Here is a 22,480-nt window from a genome sequence, read left to right as displayed (position 1 = left end):
TTAAATGTTTAGATTATGTGGTTTTATCCGTACTGGCGTTGCCCGCAGGAGGGCAGCAGACTCTTGTTTACAGCGGAAGTGACGCACATTGCAGTTCTTATGCTGCCTTCCATGGTTGTGGGAAACCTTTTGTACTTTGTGCTGTTCACTCAACATTGTAGCTTCATGCACTTAACATTATTACAAGACTATTATCAAGCGAGGACACAAAACTAACAAACTACTGTTTGTTTCTTTCTTTCTTACTGTTATGTGTAAACGAAAGATGCCAAATTATCTGCAAATTTACTCCGTTAAGGTTGTGCTTGTCAGTAATTGTGTTGAACTAAATCAATAAATTACTGTAGTGACATTTCCAAATAGACCGGACCATGCAGTAATTTGTTATTGACATGTATTGTTGAGGGAAAGTAGTTTGACATGGTTTAGATCTTGGGAGTTATTTTGTTTTTGATTGATTTTTTTTTTTTTAGATTTGTTTATATCTCATTAATGTTGAAAGTGCTCCAGAAAAAGGTTTATATTTGGCTTCAACGCAAGCATTCATCTTCCTCCCTAATCTGTTAAATTAATAATGCTTTAATTTGTCATATTTAACAAAGATAATGTGCCTGGATGAAATGTGAATTTTTGAAGGCAAAATCCGACCCGGTGCGGATACTTGAAGGCATCACCGACAGCTCGCTCTGTGGAGCCGGGCACCTTAAACAGGTATGAACGTGTTAATTCACATTGAATTGAACTATAGTGAGTATTGATAGACGTTAAAGTTGAGGTGCATGCATTGATGCTTATGTTTGTGAGTTTGCAGCAGCTCATTTGTCTTTCGGTCATATTTCTGAACAGTGTGGAAACGTGACAACATAGAATAACAACGTTAGAAGTTTTGTGTTTGCTAAGTTGTCACAGACTTGCAGCTAGCATAGCTTGAAACCTCCTGTCTTTACCATGGGCTTAACGCTGGTAACGTCGGCTAAGACGCAACATGCATTTGCTGCGAGGATTTACTGTCACCGTTAGCTTAGCCACGTTGCGACGAACTGCGTTTAAAAACGTGACAATTTAAAATGTGTTTGGATGTGTGTTACTCTGCGTATCTGTTAGAACCTGATTCTTGTATTTGGGTTAATTAATTGAAGTAACCCTTCAATTCGGCGTTGATATAATTCACAGATGAATAACATTTAACTTTATATCACACGGGTAACATTTTGCCATTTCATCCAGTAACTGGCAGTTAATGTCTGAGTGCTTTTTATAACATTTACAAAGTGTTGCTTAATTGGACAAAAACGTGCACTGTAAAAACTTAACTTAGGTTTTATAGGTTAAATGGGCATATCTCTGTACGGAAGTATATTTTACTGCTGCCTCCAACTCGGCCTAAAAGAAGCAGACTAGTTTAATTCAATTAGTCAACAATCCATAATAGACAATTTAACGGAACTTATTAGCAGGGTCGCTTGATTTGAGTCACATTGCCTGCCGCTGGACTGGTTAGGTTAATGGAAAATCACGTTTTTGCAATGTCCCTTTGTGATGATCACTATGTGCTTTTATTTCTTCCCAGCAGGGGAGAATGGCAGGCCTGTGGAAATCCTACCAAATGTTGATGACCAAATACCCGTGGTCAGTGCAGATAGTGACTGCTGGTAGGTATAACTTTTTCATACCCACTGCATTTCGTCAACAACTGAATGTCTTCACTGAAGATGCAAAAGTAATTCTCAAAAGACAGACAAACTAGCCTGTCTTAACTAGACAACTAAGAGGTAGAGATTATTTATTACACTTTTAAACTCAACAAGACTAAGCTTAAAATGTTTATCTGCTGGTCACATTTCATGAGCCTTGCTCCAGTTTACAGGGTAGGTAGTTTCAGAATCAATAAAGAGGAAAGGTCTTTGAACCCAGTGACCAAGATTTTTTTATTTTTTTTTGTCTAATCATTGTCGGCTTTGAGAATGATAAAGACTAAGCATGAAGCCCTTGCTGATTACAATTTATCAAATTTCAGGACTTCCTAGCTTTTCTTTTCCTTCATGTGGTAAATGTAGAACTTCTTCTAGACTGTTTGTCAGTCAAAATGAGTAAATATAAGATGGCAACTTGTGAACTTTTGTCAATAAAGTCACTATGTGTAGGATGTGTTCTCAAAAAAACAATTAAACGGATGCCATCTGAATCATAAAACAATCATACAGAGTAACTTTTAGTTTTAAACAAATAAGCAGTCAATGTATCAATAATGAAAATAACAAATTAGCCTTTATGATAATATGACAAGCTGGAGCCTTTAGTTCAGGCAATTTCTCAAACAAACTGAGGGGAAACTTTTGACCTTTTTGACCATAAATACCCAGAAATTCTTGAAGTTACTTCCTTCTTAAAGTCAGTGACAGTAGAGCGGGCCTGTTAGAGCTGTTCTGTATCTATGAATCTGAACATGTTGTTACTGCAAGATATAACTCTTCCTATGTCCAAATATCAATTGAGCAATTGTTTAGTATTTGATGTTTGTAAAATATGAAGTACTTTCTTCCAATGCATTACCATTTAATCACCACTTGATGGAGCCAATGCTCACCAGTTGTCTGATAGAGGCTCCTTTTTCTGAAGACTTTGCTGTTATTAGCCGTGCTGAAATGTAACAAGTACATTTTACTCAAGTATTAGACTTAAATACAGTTTTGACATACTTGAGTATTTCCACTTGCTACTTTTTACTGCACTTTAGAGGGAAATGTTTACTCCACTGCATTAATCTGACACGGTTAGTTTTTACATAAAAAATGTGTGTTTGTATATATGTATATTATAATCTTAAATTGGCTCCACATTGATGAACCACAACATGATTTGATATTCTATAATAAACACTGTCAAAGGAGCCACTCTACTTAATCAGTACTTTTTACTTTTGATACTTGAAGTACATTTTGCTGATTATTCTTCAGTATAATTCACAATTAAAACATATTTAGATGCAATTTTATTTTAGTGGTCAGTATTCAGCCACTTAAAATACTTTTCTGGAACTGGTTTTCCAACCAACTCCGCTGCATTTTAAAATAATTTTTAAAATTGGCTAGTTTTGAGGATTGGGCAGGTTAGAGGCTCTGATTGGGTGACTTAATTAAAATCTTGCAACTCTGCGTGAGATTCAACCTTTGTGTTGAGGAGTAACGTATTCGTTATGATGCATGTGTGATTTGAGGTGTTAAGTTTGATGTTAGAATATTTCTTTGCACAAGTCCACCCCTCGATTCTTCCCTCCATCAGTCCCCTGAGACCTTTGAGTCTGTGTTTGTGGGGGTGGGGCAAGGGAGGGGTTAATAGAAGTGGTTCTTTTATCATCATAAAGTGAAGTGTTGAGCGACAGACTGAAGCTCAGGAGCTTTAAGTCCACTCAGTCCCTTCTCTTAGTGCTTTACTGCTCATCAAGGTGTCTTTGAGTAAAAGTGCGCAAAGGAAATGTTCGCGTTTGTTCTTCTGAAGGTGTACAGTTGACATTTTCTGTTCGACGAGTGTGTGTGCATGCTTGTATGTGTCCACCTTGTCACCTAACTACCCTTATTAGTTCTCCCCTGACATTTTAAGGAAAGGTTACCTCTTGTTCAGCTGGGTCTGTTATTAGTGTGCTGTCAATTTTAACTATGGTATGTGAGCAGCAGTGGGTGACATTATGTTAGTGGGGTTTTACAGCTGCTTTTTCCACCTGCTGAACGTGTTTTTATGTGTCTTTTTATGAGTTAAGGGGGAAAAAACTACACAGATAAACCAAATATCATCCTGACAGGAGTTAAATTGACAGCTGTGATTTTGTTTAGTGCAACATGTAGACATGAGTCTGGAGATTTGGTTTTAGAGTACATTGACTGACTGTTTGGATTCCTCTCACCAACCCCCACTGTATGCTACCTGCTCAGCACCAAACAGCAGACCTGCACAGTTAGAAACGAGCTGGTGAACATTGTGGAGTATTTAGCAGCTAAAGAGACAGACATTTCCCACAGGAGTTTGGTGGAGACCAAAAAAAATCTAATAGGAGAATGAAAACTGGACTTATATTCACCAGGTGGACAGAAAAACTACTCCAAATAAATGCTTGTGTTGCTGGACGGTGATGGAAATATTCAGATCCTTTACTTAAGTAAAAGTAACAATACCACACACGACAAGTCCCGCAATGAAAATATGGCTTAAGTAGATGTATGTAAGTGTTATGTGTAATTAACATTTTACTGTTGTAGTTGGTTGAAGTGGAGCTAAGTGAGCTATTTTATATACTGCTGTGTGTCAAATATGTCATACGTACAAAACATATGAAGATGCATAAAAGCTCTTCATATGTTTTGTAAGTAAAATCTTAGTCAGCAAAGTAACTAGTCAGATATATATTCAAGCAAAAAATAAAATATTTCCCTCCGAAATGTACTACAGCTGGATTCGTAAATGGATGAATGCGAACAACTTTGCTGTGTGTCTGACAAAGTTGTTGCAGAGTGTTTGTTTTTTTTTGCCTTCTAGTAGCCAAAAAAAACAATTATTGCGGATAATTGTGTTCTCAGTAAAATTAAAACTTTAGGAAACTCTATCAACAAAAGACAGTGGCTGGTCTCCACAAGAGTGCCTCCTTTTTGCAGCATGTTATACGCTGAGGTGGCACATTAAATGTGAACGAGCTGAAACTGTATATGCCACTGGAATAGACCTTTATTCTATGCAGACAGTTTGACTTAATTTTTTTCAAACCATGGCTCAGTTCCATCAAGTGTCCCAGTAAGGCAGTGTGACTGTATTGTACACTACCAGGAACCTGGAACAAGCAAAGTGGAATGCAGCTGTTTTTTTCAGTGAATTAGACCTGTGCTTTTTCTGCCTTAACAAGACAAAATATGATATAATGTGAGCAGCATCATAATCCGTCATCAGACCTTTAATCCCCCTCCGCTTTTTCTGGCTGCATTTCTCTTCATCAGAACGTGAAATGTCTTTTGTCTCTTGATGCTAATGTTACATTCATGCTGGGTCAGAAGAAAGGAATAATAAATGTCCCAATGTTGACTTAAAAAAACATTTAGCATTATATCGATGCTAAACATCATTACTATTGTTGCTAGCACCATAGTCAAGTCAAATAAATGGTCATTTAGCCTAAATTAGCCTTTTTTATCATGTTATGTGTTTGTGGTGACTTGTCGAAGTTAAAGCAGAAGTGTAGGCTTTTTGTCCTTTTTATTAGCAGCATTGATTGCGTTGGATAACTGTACTACTATAACACACATGATGGTGGCTTTTGCAGCTATTTTGGCAACAGTTTGTGGAAACTTATAGTTTTTTGACTGACTAGGAAATATCATAGCTGCCATAATTATTGCACAGTAACAGACATGAGCAGTTTTTCCCACTTGGCTACTTGGATTTATGGTCTACATACAATGTAAATACAGAATCTCTTGTAGCTACTGTGTAAATATCATCCACATGAATAAAATAGTACATGGAATATGCTTTTGTGACGAGGTGCATACTAATAGACATAAGCCTATAAAAAAAATATGAAATTGTTGAGAAATACAAATTCTAAAAGAATATTAAAGAATAAAAGCAGTGGCTGTAGGATCATGCTCAGTGGTGTGATACACAGTATCTGTCTCCCGTTTACTCTCCAGGGTCTTTAGTGGGTGTCGGTGATGTCCTCTCCCAACAGCTGATTGAGAGAAGAGGATTGGTGAATCACAACGTGCGGCGGACGGCCAAGATGATGAGTATTGGTTTCTTCTTCGTGGTAAGTTGTCCTTTTGACTAATTGTCTTTTTATTAATGCAAAAATGATAAACATACATGTAACACGCTTGTCCAAATATTCACAAAACATGAAGAAAAGTTAACTCTTTAATTACAGGTGCTGGTCATTAGAATATCATCCAAAAGTTGATTTATTTCAGTAATTCCATTCAAAAAGTGAAACTTGGATATTATATTCATTCATTACACACAGAGTGATATTTCAAATGTTTATTTCATTTAATTGTGATGATTAAAACTGACAACTAATGAAAATCCCAAATTCAGTATCTCTGAAAATTAGAATATTAAGACCAATACAGAAAAGGATTTTTAGAAATGTTGGCCAACTGAAAAGTATGAACATGAAAAGTATGAGCATGTAAAAGGGAATGCAGGAAAGCAGAGCGCAGATGGAAAAAATCCAGTCTCCAAGTCCATTACCTCAGTCTGAAGGATTTATTAATTAACTACATGGATAACATGGTTAAGGATGCGAGAACACACTATTTTTCTGAACTCATTGCTACACATAAACACAATCCCAGGTTTCTGTTTAAGACTGTGGACCAGATGGTAAACCCAACCCCTCCTTGTGCCTCAGCTGGTACAAGTAATGATGATGATGAATTGTTTTTATCTTATTTTACCAATAAGGTGGTGTCAATCAGAGCCTCTATTACCCCCGTGGCCTCTTACTCAGAGGTTCCTCACCAGCAACAAGACAGTTTTAACCAGTTTTATCCCATCGACTTGTCTGAGCTTTTAAAAACAGTATCACAAATGAGAGTGTCCTCCAGCCCACTTGATATAATACCTACAAAGTTTTTACTGAAAGTAATAGATTCTGTTGGGCCCCATTTGATCTCTGTTTTCAACAGCTCCCTATCTACTGGTTGTGTCCCTGATTATTTTAAAACAGCTTGCGTGAACCCACTTTCAAAGAAACCTGGTTTAGATCCCTCCCTCCCACATAATTTAGACCAATTTAAAAACTGCCTTTTATTGCAAAGATTCTATAAAGAATTCTGTCCAAACAGCTGCTCACTGTACTGGAAAATAACAAAATATTTGAAAAGTTTCAGTCTGGTTTTAGGAAGTACCACAGCACTGAGACTGCCCTGCTTAAAGTCACCAATGACCTTTTAATGTCTGCTGATGAAGGCATGTGCTCAGTTCTGGTACTCCTGGACCTTAGCGCTGCTTTTGACACCATTGATCACAACACCATGTTAGACAGACTGAGGCACTGGGTGGGGATCTCTGGTACTGCCCTAGAATGGTTTTCATCCTACCTGTCAAATAGGAAGTTTTGTGTGTGTAAACAACTATGTCTCCTCATTCTGTCCAGTTAAATATGGTGTGCCTCAGGGGTCGGTCTTAGGACCCATTTTGTTTTCCTTGTATCTGCTTCCCCTTGGACATATTAACCATAAACATGGCATTTCCTTTCATATTTATGCTGATGACACACAAATATACTTGCCCGTCAGATCCACAGACCCTGGAATGCTGAGTTCACTTAACAACTGCCTTTGTGAAGTTAAAAAATGGATGTCAAATAATTTCCTCCAGCTGAACTCAGACAAAACAGAAATCCTGGTCATCGGGTCCCAGCAGATGGCAAATCAAATACTGCCATCTGCTGGTTCCCTAGTAAATCACATTATGCCTGTGGCAAAGAACCTTGGTGTTTGGTTTGATAGTAATTTAAATTTCGAGAAGCACACCACAAAGCTTGTTCAATCATGTTTTATCAACTTAGAAATATAGCAAAAATGTTAACTATGTTAACTTTTAAGGACACGAGACCATTTTACACGCCTTCATCTTATCACGCCTGGATTATTGCAACAGCCTTTTCACCTGTTTAACCCAAAAATCTATTGATCGACACAAGGAATGCGACAGCTGAAACCCATGTCTTGCATACGTCTGTGCGTGGTGGTTCTTGAAGCACTGACTCCAGCTGCAGTCCACTCTTTGTGAATCTCCCCCACATTTTTGATTGGGTTTTGTTTCACAATCCTCTCCAGGGTGCGGTTATCCCTATTGCCTGTACACTTTTTTTCTACCACATCTTTTCCTTCACTTCGCCTCTCTATTAATGTGCTTGGACACAGAGCTCTGTGAACAGCCAGCCTCTTTAGCAATGACCTGTTGTGTCTTGCCCTCCTTGTGCAAGGTGTCAGTGGTCGTCTTTTGCTCAGCTGTCAAGTCAGCAGTCTTCCCCGTGATTGTGTAGCCTACAGAACTAGACTGAGAGACCATTTAAAGGCCTTTGCAGGTGTTTTGAGTTAATTAGCTGATTAGAGTGTGGCACCAGGTGTCTCTTCAATATTGAACCTTTTCATAATATTCTAATTTTCTGAGATACTGATTTTGGGGTTTTCATTAGTTGTAAGTTATAATCATCAAAATTAAAAGGAATGAACACTTGAAATATATCAGTGTGTGTGTAATGAATGAATATAATATCCAAGTTTCACTTTTTGAATAGAATTACTGAAATAAATCAACTTTTTGATGATATTCTAACCTGCACCTGTATATGGGGTGAATTCAAAGTACTCCCCGCTCACAGCTGAAATACCACATGAAAATGACACATTTCACAAATAATAATTCAATTTATTTTTGACTGATTTATCGGATGTCTAAAACAAGGTTGTAGTTTTAGTCTGTGGATTTCAATTGTGCGCTGAACACTGAAATGAAAAGATGAGGCAGCTATAGTATAACCTGGAAGCCTGAGATGAAGGTGTAAATGGGACATTTGATTATTTTTTAAATATGTGTTTTTTATGGTGTCTGACTATTTAAATTAAGAATGAAAATTAATATATTCATGGGAAAAAGTTCCATTCAATAGCATCAAATCATATTTCTATAAGTGTGTGCATGAGCGTGCATGTGGATGCATGTGGCATACTGGCATTTCTGTGTTCTTGTGTGCATGTGGATGCTTATCCATGTTGCATAGTGTTTCTGTGAATGTTTGTGAATTCACTTCTCTCACCAATCAAGTCATGTGACAGCTGCACAATTCACCTTTCAAGTAGCACGTTGTTTTTCTGATATCACCACGACGCAGGCAAAGTTTATTTATGTCCATAATCGTCTTATGTTCTGCCACTCGGCTACCTCGTCATTTTAAATTAGAGAGAGAAGATGTAAAGATGTTTGCCTTGAAAATAGCTCTATAAACACACGTGTGCTCATTCATTCAGAAAGACACTGTTTCATGACTCATCATGTATTGTTCTTTCTCACATTAATATCATATTAAGTTTGGTAGTTTAATTAATCTCCAATCAGCATGCAGATACTTAATGTTCAAGGAGTGAAGTTGTGAGTTATTTTTCTTAAGCGTTATGTGTGCTTAACTTTTTCAGAAGTTTGATTGTTTCGTGTTTGTGCTCTCCAAGTTCATCAAATTTTTTTTATTTGTTTTTCAAATAACAATGCATTAAATAAATCATATTTATAAGAAAATAATCATGATTGTTTTTGTTTTTACAACGAAGGCTCCAGTGATCGGCAGCTGGTACAAAGTGTTGGACAGGCTGGTAGTCGGAGGAACTAAAAGTGCTGCATTGAAGAAAATGCTGTTTGACCAGGTGAGCTCTGTGGCACCTAGAATAGTCTTCTTCTCTTCTTCTTCTACTACCTGTTGTTGGTTAAAGACGAGCCAAAGTGCTACCAATAAACAAAGTGGGAACAAGCTCAATGATACACCCAGATACTACTGTGTTGGGGTGGGTGTGGGTGTTAGTCTTCAGCTCATCCACATTTAATGAACTGAGCCTAACCGGATGAATGTGGTACAATTTCCTCATATGAGGCTGGCAGACGACTCTTTGTCGTGCTGACAGGAAGAAACGCTGTCAAATTCTGTCAAGAGTTTGGAACGAAGCGGTCTGACCGATTTTGTCATATTCTGTGATTCTCCCTTCCTCCCTCTCTATACAGCTGTTGAGCGCCGAGGATGAGTCACCAACCAGAGCCTAACACTTTTTTTTATTAAATCCTTCATTGCATCTGTTGTCCTATTATTTTTAGTAGCAACGTAAATGTGAGATGTGAATAAAAATCAAATTTGGCAATGTGTTCAATATTAATAATAAGATAAAATAATAAGAATATAGGGATCATTGCAACATCTGATGTCCAAAATCAATATCTTACAGTCAGACACAGACTGCAAACTTTATTAGACTCCTCTCTCACAGTGTGACATTGAATGAACTTGTAAAATAGTTGTGAATGCACAAGTTATAGGTACCTTTAAACAATCGGTGGATTATCAAAATTAGTTCTGATAACCTGAATAATCATTTACCTCCTCTAAGAAAAGTCACTTAAAAGCCATTTATCAAAACCGGTTGTTTCAAAGTGCTGTAAAAGGAACATAAAACCCTCCCTCTACTAAAATATTTACAAATACAAAGGTGGTGTACTCCTACGCTTGAATAGCTATGTGGTCACAGTGTGCGCTGCTCCCTCTGCTTCAGTATATGTAATTACTAAAATGCCACTTGGTGACTTGAAAGATTTAAGTGTCAGCTGGAGCTGTGTCAGACCTGAATGACAGATGAAAGTCAAGTGGATGTTGTTTTTGAATTTTTTCACTCACTTAACAGGAAACAATTGAAGAGAGAACAGGGTCTCTTAAAGTCATTTAAGATTTTCTTTGACCATCCTTTGTGTGTAAAATGCAGAAAATCCACTATACAGTAAATATTCATTCTGCTTCAGTTCAGGCATCAAATCTTCTTCTTTAGCCTCTATTAGAACCTTGATTACACTGAGGGTGGAGTCACAAAAAGGATCGTTTTCTTTCACCTGATCCTTAAGACACTTTTTGTTTGCATTTGGTTTGTTAAGATCACAACAAAGGTCTCATGTCGCTAACGTTACGCATTTATTGCTCTGTTTTCATCACCAATCACACTGCCAGGTCACACAAATTGACAGGAGGTAAAACAAAATCTATTGCCACAGATTATTTTTCCCTTACCAGACATTTAAAAAATTAATAAAATGTTCTTAAAGGGGACTATATGCAAGTTTTTCAATGAAATTAATCAAATTTTCATTGCCATATTGTCAGTGGGCTCAAAACTCCCTTAGAAATGACGCACACGCCTGTTTTCTCTGTTGCTTGCATCAGCCACTATTCTGCTATAAATGTGGGGACTCTGGGTCGGATTCAGCCCTGTGCGCGCTCCCAAGCCTCTCTCAGACTACAGCGACAACACTGCAGCTTGCGACATGCAGTCCACTAACACCATAAAGCAAAACACAGGCTCCACGTAAGGATACAAAACAACAATAAAGGTTTATGTGCTGAAGCCCATCAGACCAAACGGGTTCATATAATGTCGAGTAAAAATAGTAAAGCTGGAGAAGCACAGAAAGTCACGTTAGCTTAACACCAAAATCTGTGACCTATCAGATTCTGTGACTATATCCAAACGACGATGTTTTCCTAACCATAACCAAGTACTTTTGGTGCCTAAACCTAACCAAACTGCTTCACAGCGTCAAAGCCTCTGACGCTTAACCTCCCATTTAGGTCACAGAATCTGAAAGGTCACACATTTTGATGAAGTAACAGAGCCTGAACGTGTCTGAGTGAAAAGCCACAGCCTGCATGCTGGTGTTTCTGCGTTTATTGCAGGAGTTCTGTATGAAAGTGGTTGTGTTTTGGATTATGCTCGCTCATGAGTTCAAGCGAACACGCGTACGAGCAATATTAAAACCTTACTTTAAAATGCTTATATACAATGACAAAGTGTAGCTTCACTTATGAATAGTGAATGTTAACAGTCCTTAAACCCAGTTAGAAAATATTTAACTACCACTAAGGTGATTTTAATGATGTTTTTCTCGATCCTATTATAGTTTTTCAGATTAAAAATTCCTCCCCAGTTGAAGTTGATTTTTGTCTCCGTGTAGATCTGTTTTGCTCCGTGTTTCTTGGGAGCTTTTCTCTGTATCTCCGGTGCTCTGAATGGACTGACGGTGGAGGAGAACGTCAACAAGCTCAAGAGGGTGAGTCCGCTTTATTTCACTGCCACATCACGGTGTGTCACCGACTGCGCTACACCCTCTGTGTCAACGGTTTTAGCGATCGGTCCTCACAGCAGACAGGTTGTGGATATGATCCCTCTTTCTTGCTTTGTTGGGGGAGTTCGAATTTTTCCCTGAAGTTTCTCCAGCAGTTAGGTGGACTTGGGGCTGGACGATATGGCCAAAAGTGTTATCACGATAAACATTTATATCTTTCGATATCGATAATTATCACGATAAGTCTTAAATCTTTATTTTTTTCGAGTTTAAAGGCTGATTTTTGCTCCTGAATGAAAGTCGAAGAAACCTGATGGTTAGTTGTGGTTTTAAACTTTTCTTTATGGGCAACACTTGATGCCAAACAGGGGATCGCTTCACAAATCTGAGGCAGAACATTCAAAACAGTTATGATAAAATATTTGTCAACCAATATGCACGAGTAAAAGTAAGTAAAAGCTTTTCTTCTGTCCTTTTTCAACAAAATAAACATCTTAATAAAAAAATTCTTAAGTCCTAATTCGTGTATGATTCAAGTGAATAAAGTCAAATATTTACTGAACATTGGTATTAAATTATATTGAGATAATTATTAGGTGGACTGGACACTCTTAATTAGGTATAGTATGTGTTCGCCTGTCTCCCTGCCTCCCACCAGTGCATGCTGGGAAAGGTCCCAGTCCCCCTGCATCCTGAAATAAGCAGTTGAAAATATGCTGGGTGATGTTGATTAGTTGAACCTGGAAAAACCCGTTGGACTGTGGGTCAAAATGATCTCCACTTGAGGTGAAAGGTCAGTGTTTGATGGAGGAATGGGTTTGGACAGTAAATGTCACTGAAAACAGATTTTTAAAAGCAAATATTGAATTAACAAAGAAAAAAAGTGGGTTTTATTTAAATTCCAGATCAGTGTTTTTGTCTGTATGAACAGAGCCCAGGTAAATGAGAGTACACGGAGAGGAAGTTTGGTTTTCATTGGAGGTACAGTATCTGACCTTCAACACTCACCTCTCATTATTATTAGAAACTATTTCCTGCGATGGAGGAAGAGACAAGTGGGGAGGCTGGGAAATAGCTGGAGTGACTCATACCTTCATACATATGCGTGTTTGTATTTGTATGGCAGGTCAAAGCTAACTGTCATCTTGTGCCAGCTGCTCAAACGTCCGCCACTGCCTTGCTTACCCAACGTGCGCCTGGTCACCATAAATTATTTACCAAAGGAGGCGCGTGGACCTGAAAGGCCAGCCTGGTAAATGTCAGAAAGGACAGAAAATAAATGACAAATGTGCTCGTTACAACCAGGCCTGGCACTGAGGAAATGTGAGAGGAAAATAAATGGAGCCACTGACCAAACAGCCGCTCTGATTGTTGAAGCCACGCACAGGTCTAATCATGACTTTGCCAATTATGGTTTACCTGTTTCGTACCTGTCTTCTGTTTTTACCTGCAACAGAAAAAAAACCCTAAACTCCATCAGCTGATTTTTGCACTGTCTCAGTTCAATTGTTGTGCACTCACATGCACCAATCAGCCATAACATTATGACCACTGACAGGTGAAGTGAACAACACTGATTAACCTGTCTTCAACAAAATGAATATTTTAATAGAAATACTATGTGCTAATTTGTTGTTCAAATGAATTTAATCAAAAATTCATTGAAGATATTTTGAGCATTTATTATATTAAGGAAAATTATTTTGCGATAATCATCATTATTGTTTTATTGTCCAGCCCTACATCAACAGCACATTCAAAAATCAGGTATGTTTTGTATCCGTACTGATACATTTGAGTTTACTTCCTTTGGTCAGTTTTCCATTGAGAACCCATTTAAGTTGTTTGATTAAAAAAAAAAAAAAATTAATTGTTAAAATAGATTTATTTAAGCAAAATCTAATTTCCTGCTAAGTAGAAGACACTGAAGTGTGTTCATTTCTTGTATACTTACTGTGTAAACCTACAACCATCTTAGAAACCCCTGGAAGAGCGAGAAAGGTCCCAACTTCTGCAGAGTGTGGGAGCAAAGATTTTGCCGTGTCTCTGACGCAGTGACAGCGGCAGTAATTTCACCTCAGGTGGCAAAGTAGCTTGTTTGACCATAATTAGAAAACAGTTTCACCGTTAAAACCAGAAAAAAAGATTGTAACTGGAACATTGGCTCGTTGTTTTTATGTCGAGACATATAGAGGTGACCTTTAAGTAGACGACATAGGGAGTTTTTGTTTGTGTTTTCACGTTTCATATTTTGCCGTGGAGTCCAAAGCCCACATCCATCACCTTTTGTTTGATCATTTAGCAAAAACAATCGTACATTTTTACATTTTAAAAACTTCATGCTTCACATGAGTAATACGATTATTGTAATGTGTGATTTTGAAAGGGAAGTTGGACAGGATGATGGCCGCCTCTGTACAACTCTTGCCTTTAGATTAGATTCAACTTTAAATTAACTGAGACAAGTGCAGAGTAATGTGTGTGTGTTGTGTGTGTGTATATGAGAGCAAGAAATGGCAATAGTAAGACGATACAGAATAAGCAGTATGATGTGAATATGGTGTATACACTATAGATTATACTGCAAATATACAATTTATAGTATACAGAATACAATTGCTATACTTGTTGTTAAGGGCAGCATAAATTTCATTCAGAATTCACACACTCGAATAAAATGGTGAACAGAAACTATATAGTAAATAGGCTGTTATTTCGCACTCGGGGAAAGAAATGTTTGAGCACAATGGACAGAGACGTGTAGTTGAGTTGATTGTTTCAACACCATGGAGAGCGGGAGAGACCGACAACCATCCAGAACACCACAGCAACCACGTAGCACAAACACCAAGACGCTAGGAAATGCCTAATCAACCACCAAGCATTTTGCCAATAAATGACTAGAATATAGTGTATCTATAGGGGGTTGATAGAGATGTCGATCATTACCAATTACTCAACAATTACTTGGCCATCTGCTACACAACTTCCATCCGGCATTGTTTTGGAATGAAACTCCCCACCAACTGGAGTTTCAACACATCACCATCTCTCACTTCAACCACCACTGCCAGTTTCAACTGTTCACTGCTGGAGGCCAGACGTTTCTTTACAGACGCTTAATATCAAAACAAACTCAATTAACAGCAACTCATGAACAAAAAGTTTTTGTATTATTCTTCAAATACTCATTTCAGTCTAAAATCAGAGCCAGTATTTTTTTTTTTTTATCCTACGAGGCACCCGACATTGAAATGTTCCCAAGTTAATGTTAACGTTAACATTTATGTGGAACAAAGAGATCTCTTCCAAGTTAACAGAGATGCATTTTGCAGCTTCAGCTTTTTAATTTGTTTTTAGTTTTTTTTTACAGTGTCTACTCTGTAGACAAATGTCCAGAAGACCTGCAGCCCTTAGACTGTATTCCTCTTAAATGGTGGTAACAGAAGACCTTTTCACTAAGCTGCTACTGTTTTTTTAATTTTTTTTTGATTGAAGAACTGAGAGAACTGACACCATTTGAAATGAAATAATTTACCCTCTACTACCACTATTTACCCATCTATTTTTTTGATTGGTTGACAGGAGATAGATAGGTAGATGATAGATTTGCAGTTTATGGTAGATTATTGAGTTGTTTAATGTAACTTAATGAAATGTTGAAAAAATGTCTGAACAATTACCTTTTTGTATTGATGAATATTAGTGAGAGATGTCCGTTTTAGAGCTGGATTGTTTTGATTTGATGGCAAGCTGGTTGAATCCAGTCCACTCTCCATTCAAATATGCTTTTGTTCATTATTACCTGGTTCATTTCCTGCTGCAGCTGAATGATTGTGAGCAAGTGTTAAACTTAGGAGTCCTCTGGACTTCCTCTAACTTCTTTAGACTTAGGAACCAGTTTTTGTTCTAAAATACTTTTGTGAATCACTCTTAGACCAAGCACTTAGCCCATGAGGATGTTTTTTTGAATACAGCCCTTGATTAAAAGTGACTCGGCACTCATAATGACTTTTTAAAACTTTGTTCACAGGACTACACAGACGCCCTGATCTCAAATTACTATGTGAGTTTTTCCTATATGGTTTACCATTTTATTGACTATGCATATAAAGTAAATATCTGTTTTGTTAAAATAAATGTTACATGTGCATCAAATGAGTAAATGTCATCTGTTTGTGATTCAGCTATGGACCCCAGTCCAGATTGCCAATTTCTACTTCATTCCACTACGCCACAGGTAAGGGTTCGTGGCTTTATTGACAACAAACAATCAGCTGCATTGATGACATGTGAAGTGCAAAGAAGGAAAGGCCAAGTCAGGTATATCTGTCTGGCCTGTAGATATCCTGAAAAGAATGAAATTAGCTCAAAGCATTAGGTGGGTCTTAATGCACTGAAAATTATTTTATCCATCTTGTTTGTTCCAAATCTTAAAGAATTAAAGAGAGAATTTTGTCCTTGCAAAACAACACTTCTTATTGCGTTACATTAACTTTATTTTTGCACTTTGCACATATTCATTTTCTTTATACTGTGAACACTCTCTTGAATTGCATCCAAATTAAACATGAACATTTTCCTCCGGCTTGTAGGTTGGCTGTCGTCCAGATTGTTGCCGTTGGTTGGAATTCCTACTTGACCTGGAAGGCCAATAAAATGTGAATGATGATCAGAAGTCCGGCTTGTCTTAATGATTATTTTATACTAATTTGTAGTATATATGATCTAACTTACTTTATGCTACTTAGTCTTCTGATACTTCCAATGAGTAAAACTGCGACTGAGTCACTTATAAAGGTCGGGAGAAAGTGCTTGTCTACTCTGAATGACAAATTCACACTTGAAAGTCAAATTCACACTTGAAAGTCAAACTTACATTTGCAGAAATGTCTGTGAAAGTTTGTTATTTATGGAAATGGAATTTGGCAGTGGTGGCGCAGTGTAGCCACACATACGCACGCACGCACGCACACACACACACACACACACTCAACACCAACCGGTTTGTAATCCATTTAATGTATTGTTAATCATTTCAAATAACTGTTAAAGGATGATTTGTTACAGGTTAATAGTACTGTGTTTTTTCTTATCATGAAGGAAAGGTTTCTCTCAGATTTTCATCATATTGTTCGATTGAATCTAATCTTTCATTACTTAGTTCCAGAATTTGTAGTAATGTAATTTACACATTTGGTTTGTTAATTTTCTCTTCACCTGCTTCATCTATATTCTTCTACTAGTAACTATCGCCCTAATACCAAGTCTTATCAGTTGCAGGATGCAATGCATTCTGGTCAGCAAATGATATGGGCTTCTAAAAAGAAGATAATGAAACAATGAAGGTTACCTCGATAATATAACCTCTAAACCTGCAAATTAAAGCAAACATCGCAGAAACCGTGTTGTTCAAGTGTATTTCCCAAAATGTGAAACTAGGCATCATTCATTCAATTGTCATTTAATTATTTTCTGTCAAGCTATTGTACAGCAGTTGCTGGAAATGCACCACTAAACAACAAAATAGACTGAGGAATCCATTGGTGCATCGATTATCACTGTTAAGTTTTGATTTTTCCTTGATATTATTATTTTTTTTATGTACATGCAATCTTTATACTCAAAATGTGCATATTTGTAATAACAAAGACCACATCTGGTATATAAGCTTATAAAGTCTTAAACAACAATGTTGATGGTACATTTGACCTTGCTAACTTTTGTGGCCAACTTAGCTTTGGCTGGGTGGGGTTTGTTCGGAGGGAGAAATGGAGGCTGCTGAGCTGGGCTGTCAACCAAATTAGCTGCACACATTTCTTCCACACAACACTATTGGGGCTATATCAGGGAAAAGCAAGTGGAAAACGTCTGACGAATCCATTGAAAATCCGCCAAATAGCCTCTTCCTCCGAGGCATACGAGCCTCTCCCTAGAAAGCTGGAATCCATTTTTGATTCTGCACCAAAGCTTGCTGTCTTTTTAAATGTGAACCAAGGTAATTAAATGAAGATACAGTGCATAGTCTTGTTAGCACTCTAACCTGTACATGATGCATGAAGTTGTTGCAGGCTTACGGTTTAAATGGCTTTTTCAGCACCAGCTGAAATGCTACTAGTGGTCTTTATGAAAGTTACTGATAGCCAGTTATTTGTGCTGATGTACAAATACAACTATATTTAATAATATAATATAACAACTGTCGCCAAATTATGTAAACACTCTGTTGATGGGAAGTACGTGACATTCCCTTTTTCCCCAAACTGAGCTCTGCCAACTTCAAACTAGTGAGAGGAACAAAAATACACAAAACTCTTATGTGAAATAAATAAAAAGGCAGAAAATGTAGCAATCTTGTCGGATCCCATGGTTCATAATAAGAAGGTTATTGAGAAAATTGTTTAATGCATTCAAATAAAATTGTTACTCAAATAGTTCATATATTAGTGGATAGGTATGTTTACCAAGACCACGAGGATGTTGTAAACTCTGGTCTAATCAACAAACAATAACATAACTTCTCATTATGTGTGTAATGTCCCTTACTGTTAGAGCTGCAGGCTTTCTAGCAGCAACTTCAGCACCATGGACAGCATGCACGGTAGGTTTAAAAGGATTTTTGTTCACAGCAAATACGCCAGTGGTAAATTAATTGGATAGTGTCGGGGTGGCGATGGGGCAGTGGATATGCCTTTGGTGTGAGAGACCTGGGTTCAATCCCCCCACTTTAACATCTAGCTGCTCCAAAGGCGTGCGACCTCTGACATGTATAGCAATTGTAAGTCGCTTTGGATAAAAAACGTCAGCTAAATGTTTAAAGGGTTGCTTCAATGATTAGATCTAACTCTGCAGTATGGGTCAGGTGGTCAAAAATAAAGTGTTAAATAAACTCATATTGATGTGAAAAGAAAATGAACACTGATTTATTGTGATTACCTCTTGTCAAATCACATTGGCCTTAAATGCTCTATGGCATTGCCTGTAATCCTTAATTGTCCCCTTCAAATATAAGCATGCCCTTATGTTAACTGTAAGATAGAGTAGTTATCTTCAAATATCCACAGGATACAGTTTGATCACATGTGCCAAAGGAGATTCAGTTCAAATTCAGAATACCTTAGTAGTCCTTCAATGATGCAGGCATGTTGGCAAACACAAATCACATACCCAGTTAATTGACATTCATAAAATAAACTAAAACTTTGATAATGTAAAAAAAAATGGATAAAATACAGATGTTTGGCCAATCCATAGCTGGCCAAAGATGTGCAACACCAAGGAGGCACATCTAGTAATATTTTATTTATGATCACTTCAAACCTAAAGAATCCTTTTCAACTTTTTCAAGGAATCCCCAACCTCAGAGACTCCCCTCAAGGCCCCCTGGAGCTCCTTCAAGGGCCCCTGTATCCTCCTCTTGTACCCCTGGGAGGTCTGTCATCCCACCCTCATAAATAAACCCTAGGGGGGTAAAAAATACACCCTTTATGTTCTGTAGATCACAGCATCCTCAGCTGTCCCACAGGACTATAGTGCATTGTCATCTCGATAGTTTCCAAACCGGTCTCTGTGCTCGCATTGACGTCAAAGGAGCAGGCTGGATGTATAAAACCCCTCCGTCCTCTCCAGTCGCCGCTCAAAGGGACTTCTCAGACTCTGCTCCGACCTGCGATCTCACCAGCCGACCGCAAAGTTCAGTTGCAGCATCTGGAGAGAATAAAGTAAGTACCGCAGCTTTCTTTTACTCTCTTTTGTTTTTAAGTTAAAGTTTTATTGAATTGGACATTTTTGAGCAAGATCGACATCTTTTGACCTTTTTAGATATGGCTTATTTTTATTTTAAAGCTGATATCTTTTGTCATTTTTGTTTTTTGGTTCACAATGTTGGAATTTTTTTTTTGTTGCAGGAAAGTGATTTCAAATTTAAGATGCCTGACTGAAACAAAGATATTATTCAAATCCGATCATCATTACCCAAGGCCAAAATATAAAATGATTACTTCTTTCCAAAGGATCTTGGCTTTATTAATTATCAATCATGCATGGCAGGAAAACTCTAAATGTAGCACAAACATTTAAATCCGTCAGAAAAACTGTGCAACAAAAAAGTGATTAATGTGAGTTTGATTAACTGAACTGTTTGTCTGTCATCTTAATAAATATCTCTCTTGGCAGGACATGAAGCCAGTCCCTCTGCTCCTGCTTCTCTCCTCGGTCCTCCTCACACAGCACCTCCGTCCCGCCGCCGGCAGACCGCGCATCCTCCCCGGCTGGCTGGATGGCAGCGGCCGCCTCCAGACGCAGCAACTGGATGAAGTGCTCCTCAGAGCGGCGGCCGCCGGGGACAGCACCGCTTCAAATCTACTGGGCGACAACATCCTGAGGTTTCTCCAAAGGAGGAACCTGGACCCTCTGCACCTGCTCCCACCAGAGGACGAGAGCGAGGATGAGGCAGTGAGGACGGCGGTGCAGCTGTTGAAACGGAGCGAAGAGCCGCCGCTGTCCATCGACCTGACCTTCCACCTGCTGAGGAATATGATCCAGATGGCCAAGATGGAGAGCCAGAAGGAGCAGGCTCAGCTCAACCGCAAAGTCCTCGACGAGGTCGGGAAGTAAATCTCTATTTATTTTTTTTAAATGCCTCATTAAAAACAGCCAAACCGCTGTCTAAGTATTCAAGACCTCTGACATTAGTTGTTGTTTGTGCACCTGCCTTCTTCTCCACATCGTTTTACGCACAGATGGTGCCAATTTACGCGTCACAGCATCAGCGAGTAAAATGTAAATTCTTAAGTGTTATTTAAGGACTTTGTTGGAAAATATGGAAACGGACTTCTCACATCCCTCACCCTGCACACACTCCTCTCCCCCCTGGACTTCTGGACACTTCTGTCGAGTATCAATGGATTTCACACTTTTATCATTTGGACATAGTTTAACCGGATATGAGCAGTGCTGTTTTTATTGTCTCTTTCATCAAATGTTTTAATGCTTGAAGTGAAAATGACAGATTACACCTTACTAAAATAAACGAATCAAAGGTGCATGATGGGTGTTTAGCTTGTAACACACCACACAACTGAATTGGTGCTGTTGTGGTAAATAAGAGTAAACTTTGACCTCCAGTTTATGATCACAAGAAGGTGAACATACACACAAAGGGTTTTCCTTTATTACATTACAAAGAATACAATCTAGACCTGCTCTATATGAAAAGTGCAATGAGAGAACTTCTGTTATCAAGTGGCATTATATAAATAAAACTGAATTGACAAATGTTAATGTTAATCTTCATATAACCCCTCTTTAGGTTGATCCTTCAAGTAAACATGAACCTTATGATTTAAGTCAGACTGCAAACATGGTAAGCTGATTAGTTCATGTAAACTAGTTTCATATGCAAAGGAGTAATTGAAGCACCAAGGTTCTGTGCTGCAGAAAACATCTTCTGGTACTATACATAAGTGGCCAAATTAAGGTGGCATTCCTCCAGTTAAAGTAATGACTTGAGGGACAATTAGCTCATAATGAACCTTATTCAAAGAAAACTGTCTTATCGTTGCTTTGATTAAAATTGTTGTAATGGGATTTGTTTGAAAGTGTAGCTGAAAGACATAGTTTATGTTGATTTGTTTTCAATTCACAACTGTCATATCAGCTCTAACCTTCCTTTCATCCTCTTGTCTGTCTATCACTACACTACTATCACCTGTACTGTATCAACTGTAGCATGCTAATCTACAAAAAAGAAAGGAAAAAAAAAAAACCCTTTATTTTACCGTAAACATAAATGTCTGACACTGATCACATTCTTTGTTTTAGCAAAAGAAGAAAAAGCTTTTTGGCCATTTATATTTTGTAATAAAAAAGTTTGAAGCGGAAATCATTGCTTTTGATTCTGTTATTGTGCTGATTTATAATTGTGTATTGATCTTTTCGTGACAGCTATATGGTTTAAATGTCAGCCGATAAAGAGCCTTCACAAAGATGATAATGAAAATAAAAATACTGGAAGCTGTAGCAAAGGGAAAGAGCAGCACTTGACTGGTCAAGTTGCATGTTTGATACCCTTGCATGTTTGAATCCAGGTGGGGCTCTCTCTCCTCTTTATAGTACCAAAATCTCAACATCTACAGATTTGATTGAAAGTTAATTTGCATATATTATGTCATGTCCTCCAGAGGATGACTCCTAATGATGATGGTGAACCCCCTGACCTTTTTTCTAGGGTGACCATCAGATTAAAATTTCTCAAATCTCAAATCAAAATCTTATTTAATTTCCAATGTTTCTGACCTTGTGATTCTTCTCTAGCGCCACCATCAGGCAAAATATTCCCAATGTACCCAAGAAATAATAAAATGTCAGAATTCTTCTAAATTCACTAAACAGATTAATGCCCGTCAAATAACAAACTTGTTTTAAATTTTAGACACTCTCCTCTTGCAGCACCATCAAGACAAGCTATTCATTTTGCTTGAACCATTGACGACATATCATTGGTCAGTGTCTTAAACCCGTTGGCCTCCTGAACGCCCCAACCCTTTTTGATTTTTAATGACCTCCATGGACATCCATATAGCAGACACTAACAGGATGAACTTTATATTTACCTATT

The 22,480-nt window shown here is 37.9% G+C and overlaps 2 protein-coding genes across 7 annotated transcripts; both read left to right on the top strand.

Moving 5' to 3' along the window:
* Positions 1-565: 565 nt before the first annotated feature.
* mpv17 (mitochondrial inner membrane protein MPV17) lies at positions 566-16,540 on the top strand. 6 transcript variants are annotated; one of them, XM_046060250.1, is made up of 8 exons: positions 566-711; positions 1,571-1,652; positions 5,676-5,791; positions 9,318-9,410; positions 11,752-11,847; positions 15,896-15,928; positions 16,050-16,102; positions 16,458-16,540. In XM_046060250.1, exons 1-8 carry the CDS (start codon positions 616-618, stop codon positions 16,525-16,527), a joined length of 639 nt encoding a protein of 212 aa, XP_045916206.1. In that variant the 5' UTR covers positions 566-615; the 3' UTR covers positions 16,528-16,540. The 6 variants fall into 6 exon arrangements, with proteins under 6 accessions (XP_045916206.1, XP_045916207.1, XP_045916211.1 ...); XM_046060251.1 differs by having other exon boundaries at positions 569-711; positions 1,574-1,652; XM_046060255.1 differs by lacking the exon at positions 566-711 and adding an exon at positions 721-747.
* Positions 16,541-19,521: 2,981 nt separating this feature from the next.
* On the top strand, positions 19,522-21,695 carry uts1 (urotensin 1). Its single transcript, XM_046061012.1, has 2 exons — positions 19,522-19,583; positions 20,038-21,695. Exon 2 carries the CDS (start codon positions 20,041-20,043, stop codon positions 20,476-20,478), a length of 438 nt encoding a protein of 145 aa, XP_045916968.1. The 5' UTR covers positions 19,522-19,583; positions 20,038-20,040; the 3' UTR covers positions 20,479-21,695.
* The last annotated feature ends 785 nt before the right edge of the window (positions 21,696-22,480 follow it).

This window comes from Micropterus dolomieu, linkage group LG10 (assembly GCF_021292245.1).
Source record: "Micropterus dolomieu isolate WLL.071019.BEF.003 ecotype Adirondacks linkage group LG10, ASM2129224v1, whole genome shotgun sequence".
Taxonomy (NCBI): domain Eukaryota; kingdom Metazoa; phylum Chordata; class Actinopteri; order Centrarchiformes; family Centrarchidae; genus Micropterus; species Micropterus dolomieu.
This window is presented reverse-complemented; position numbering and strand designations above follow the sequence as displayed.

Excerpts from the sequence above, each read along its gene's own strand:
- uts1 (XM_046061012.1), top strand. The coding sequence starts at position 20,041 with ATGAAGCCAGTCCCTCTGCTCCTGCTTCTCTCCTCGGTCCTCCTCACA.
- mpv17 (XM_046060250.1), top strand. The coding sequence starts at position 616 with ATGAAATGTGAATTTTTGAAGGCAAAATCCGACCCGGTGCGGATACTT. Across the intron at positions 712-1,570 it reads GAGCCGGGCACCTTAAACAG|CAGGGGAGAATGGCAGGCCT; the intron begins GTATGAACGTGT and ends ATTTCTTCCCAG. Across the intron at positions 1,653-5,675 it reads AGTGCAGATAGTGACTGCTG|GGTCTTTAGTGGGTGTCGGT; the intron begins GTAGGTATAACT and ends TTTACTCTCCAG.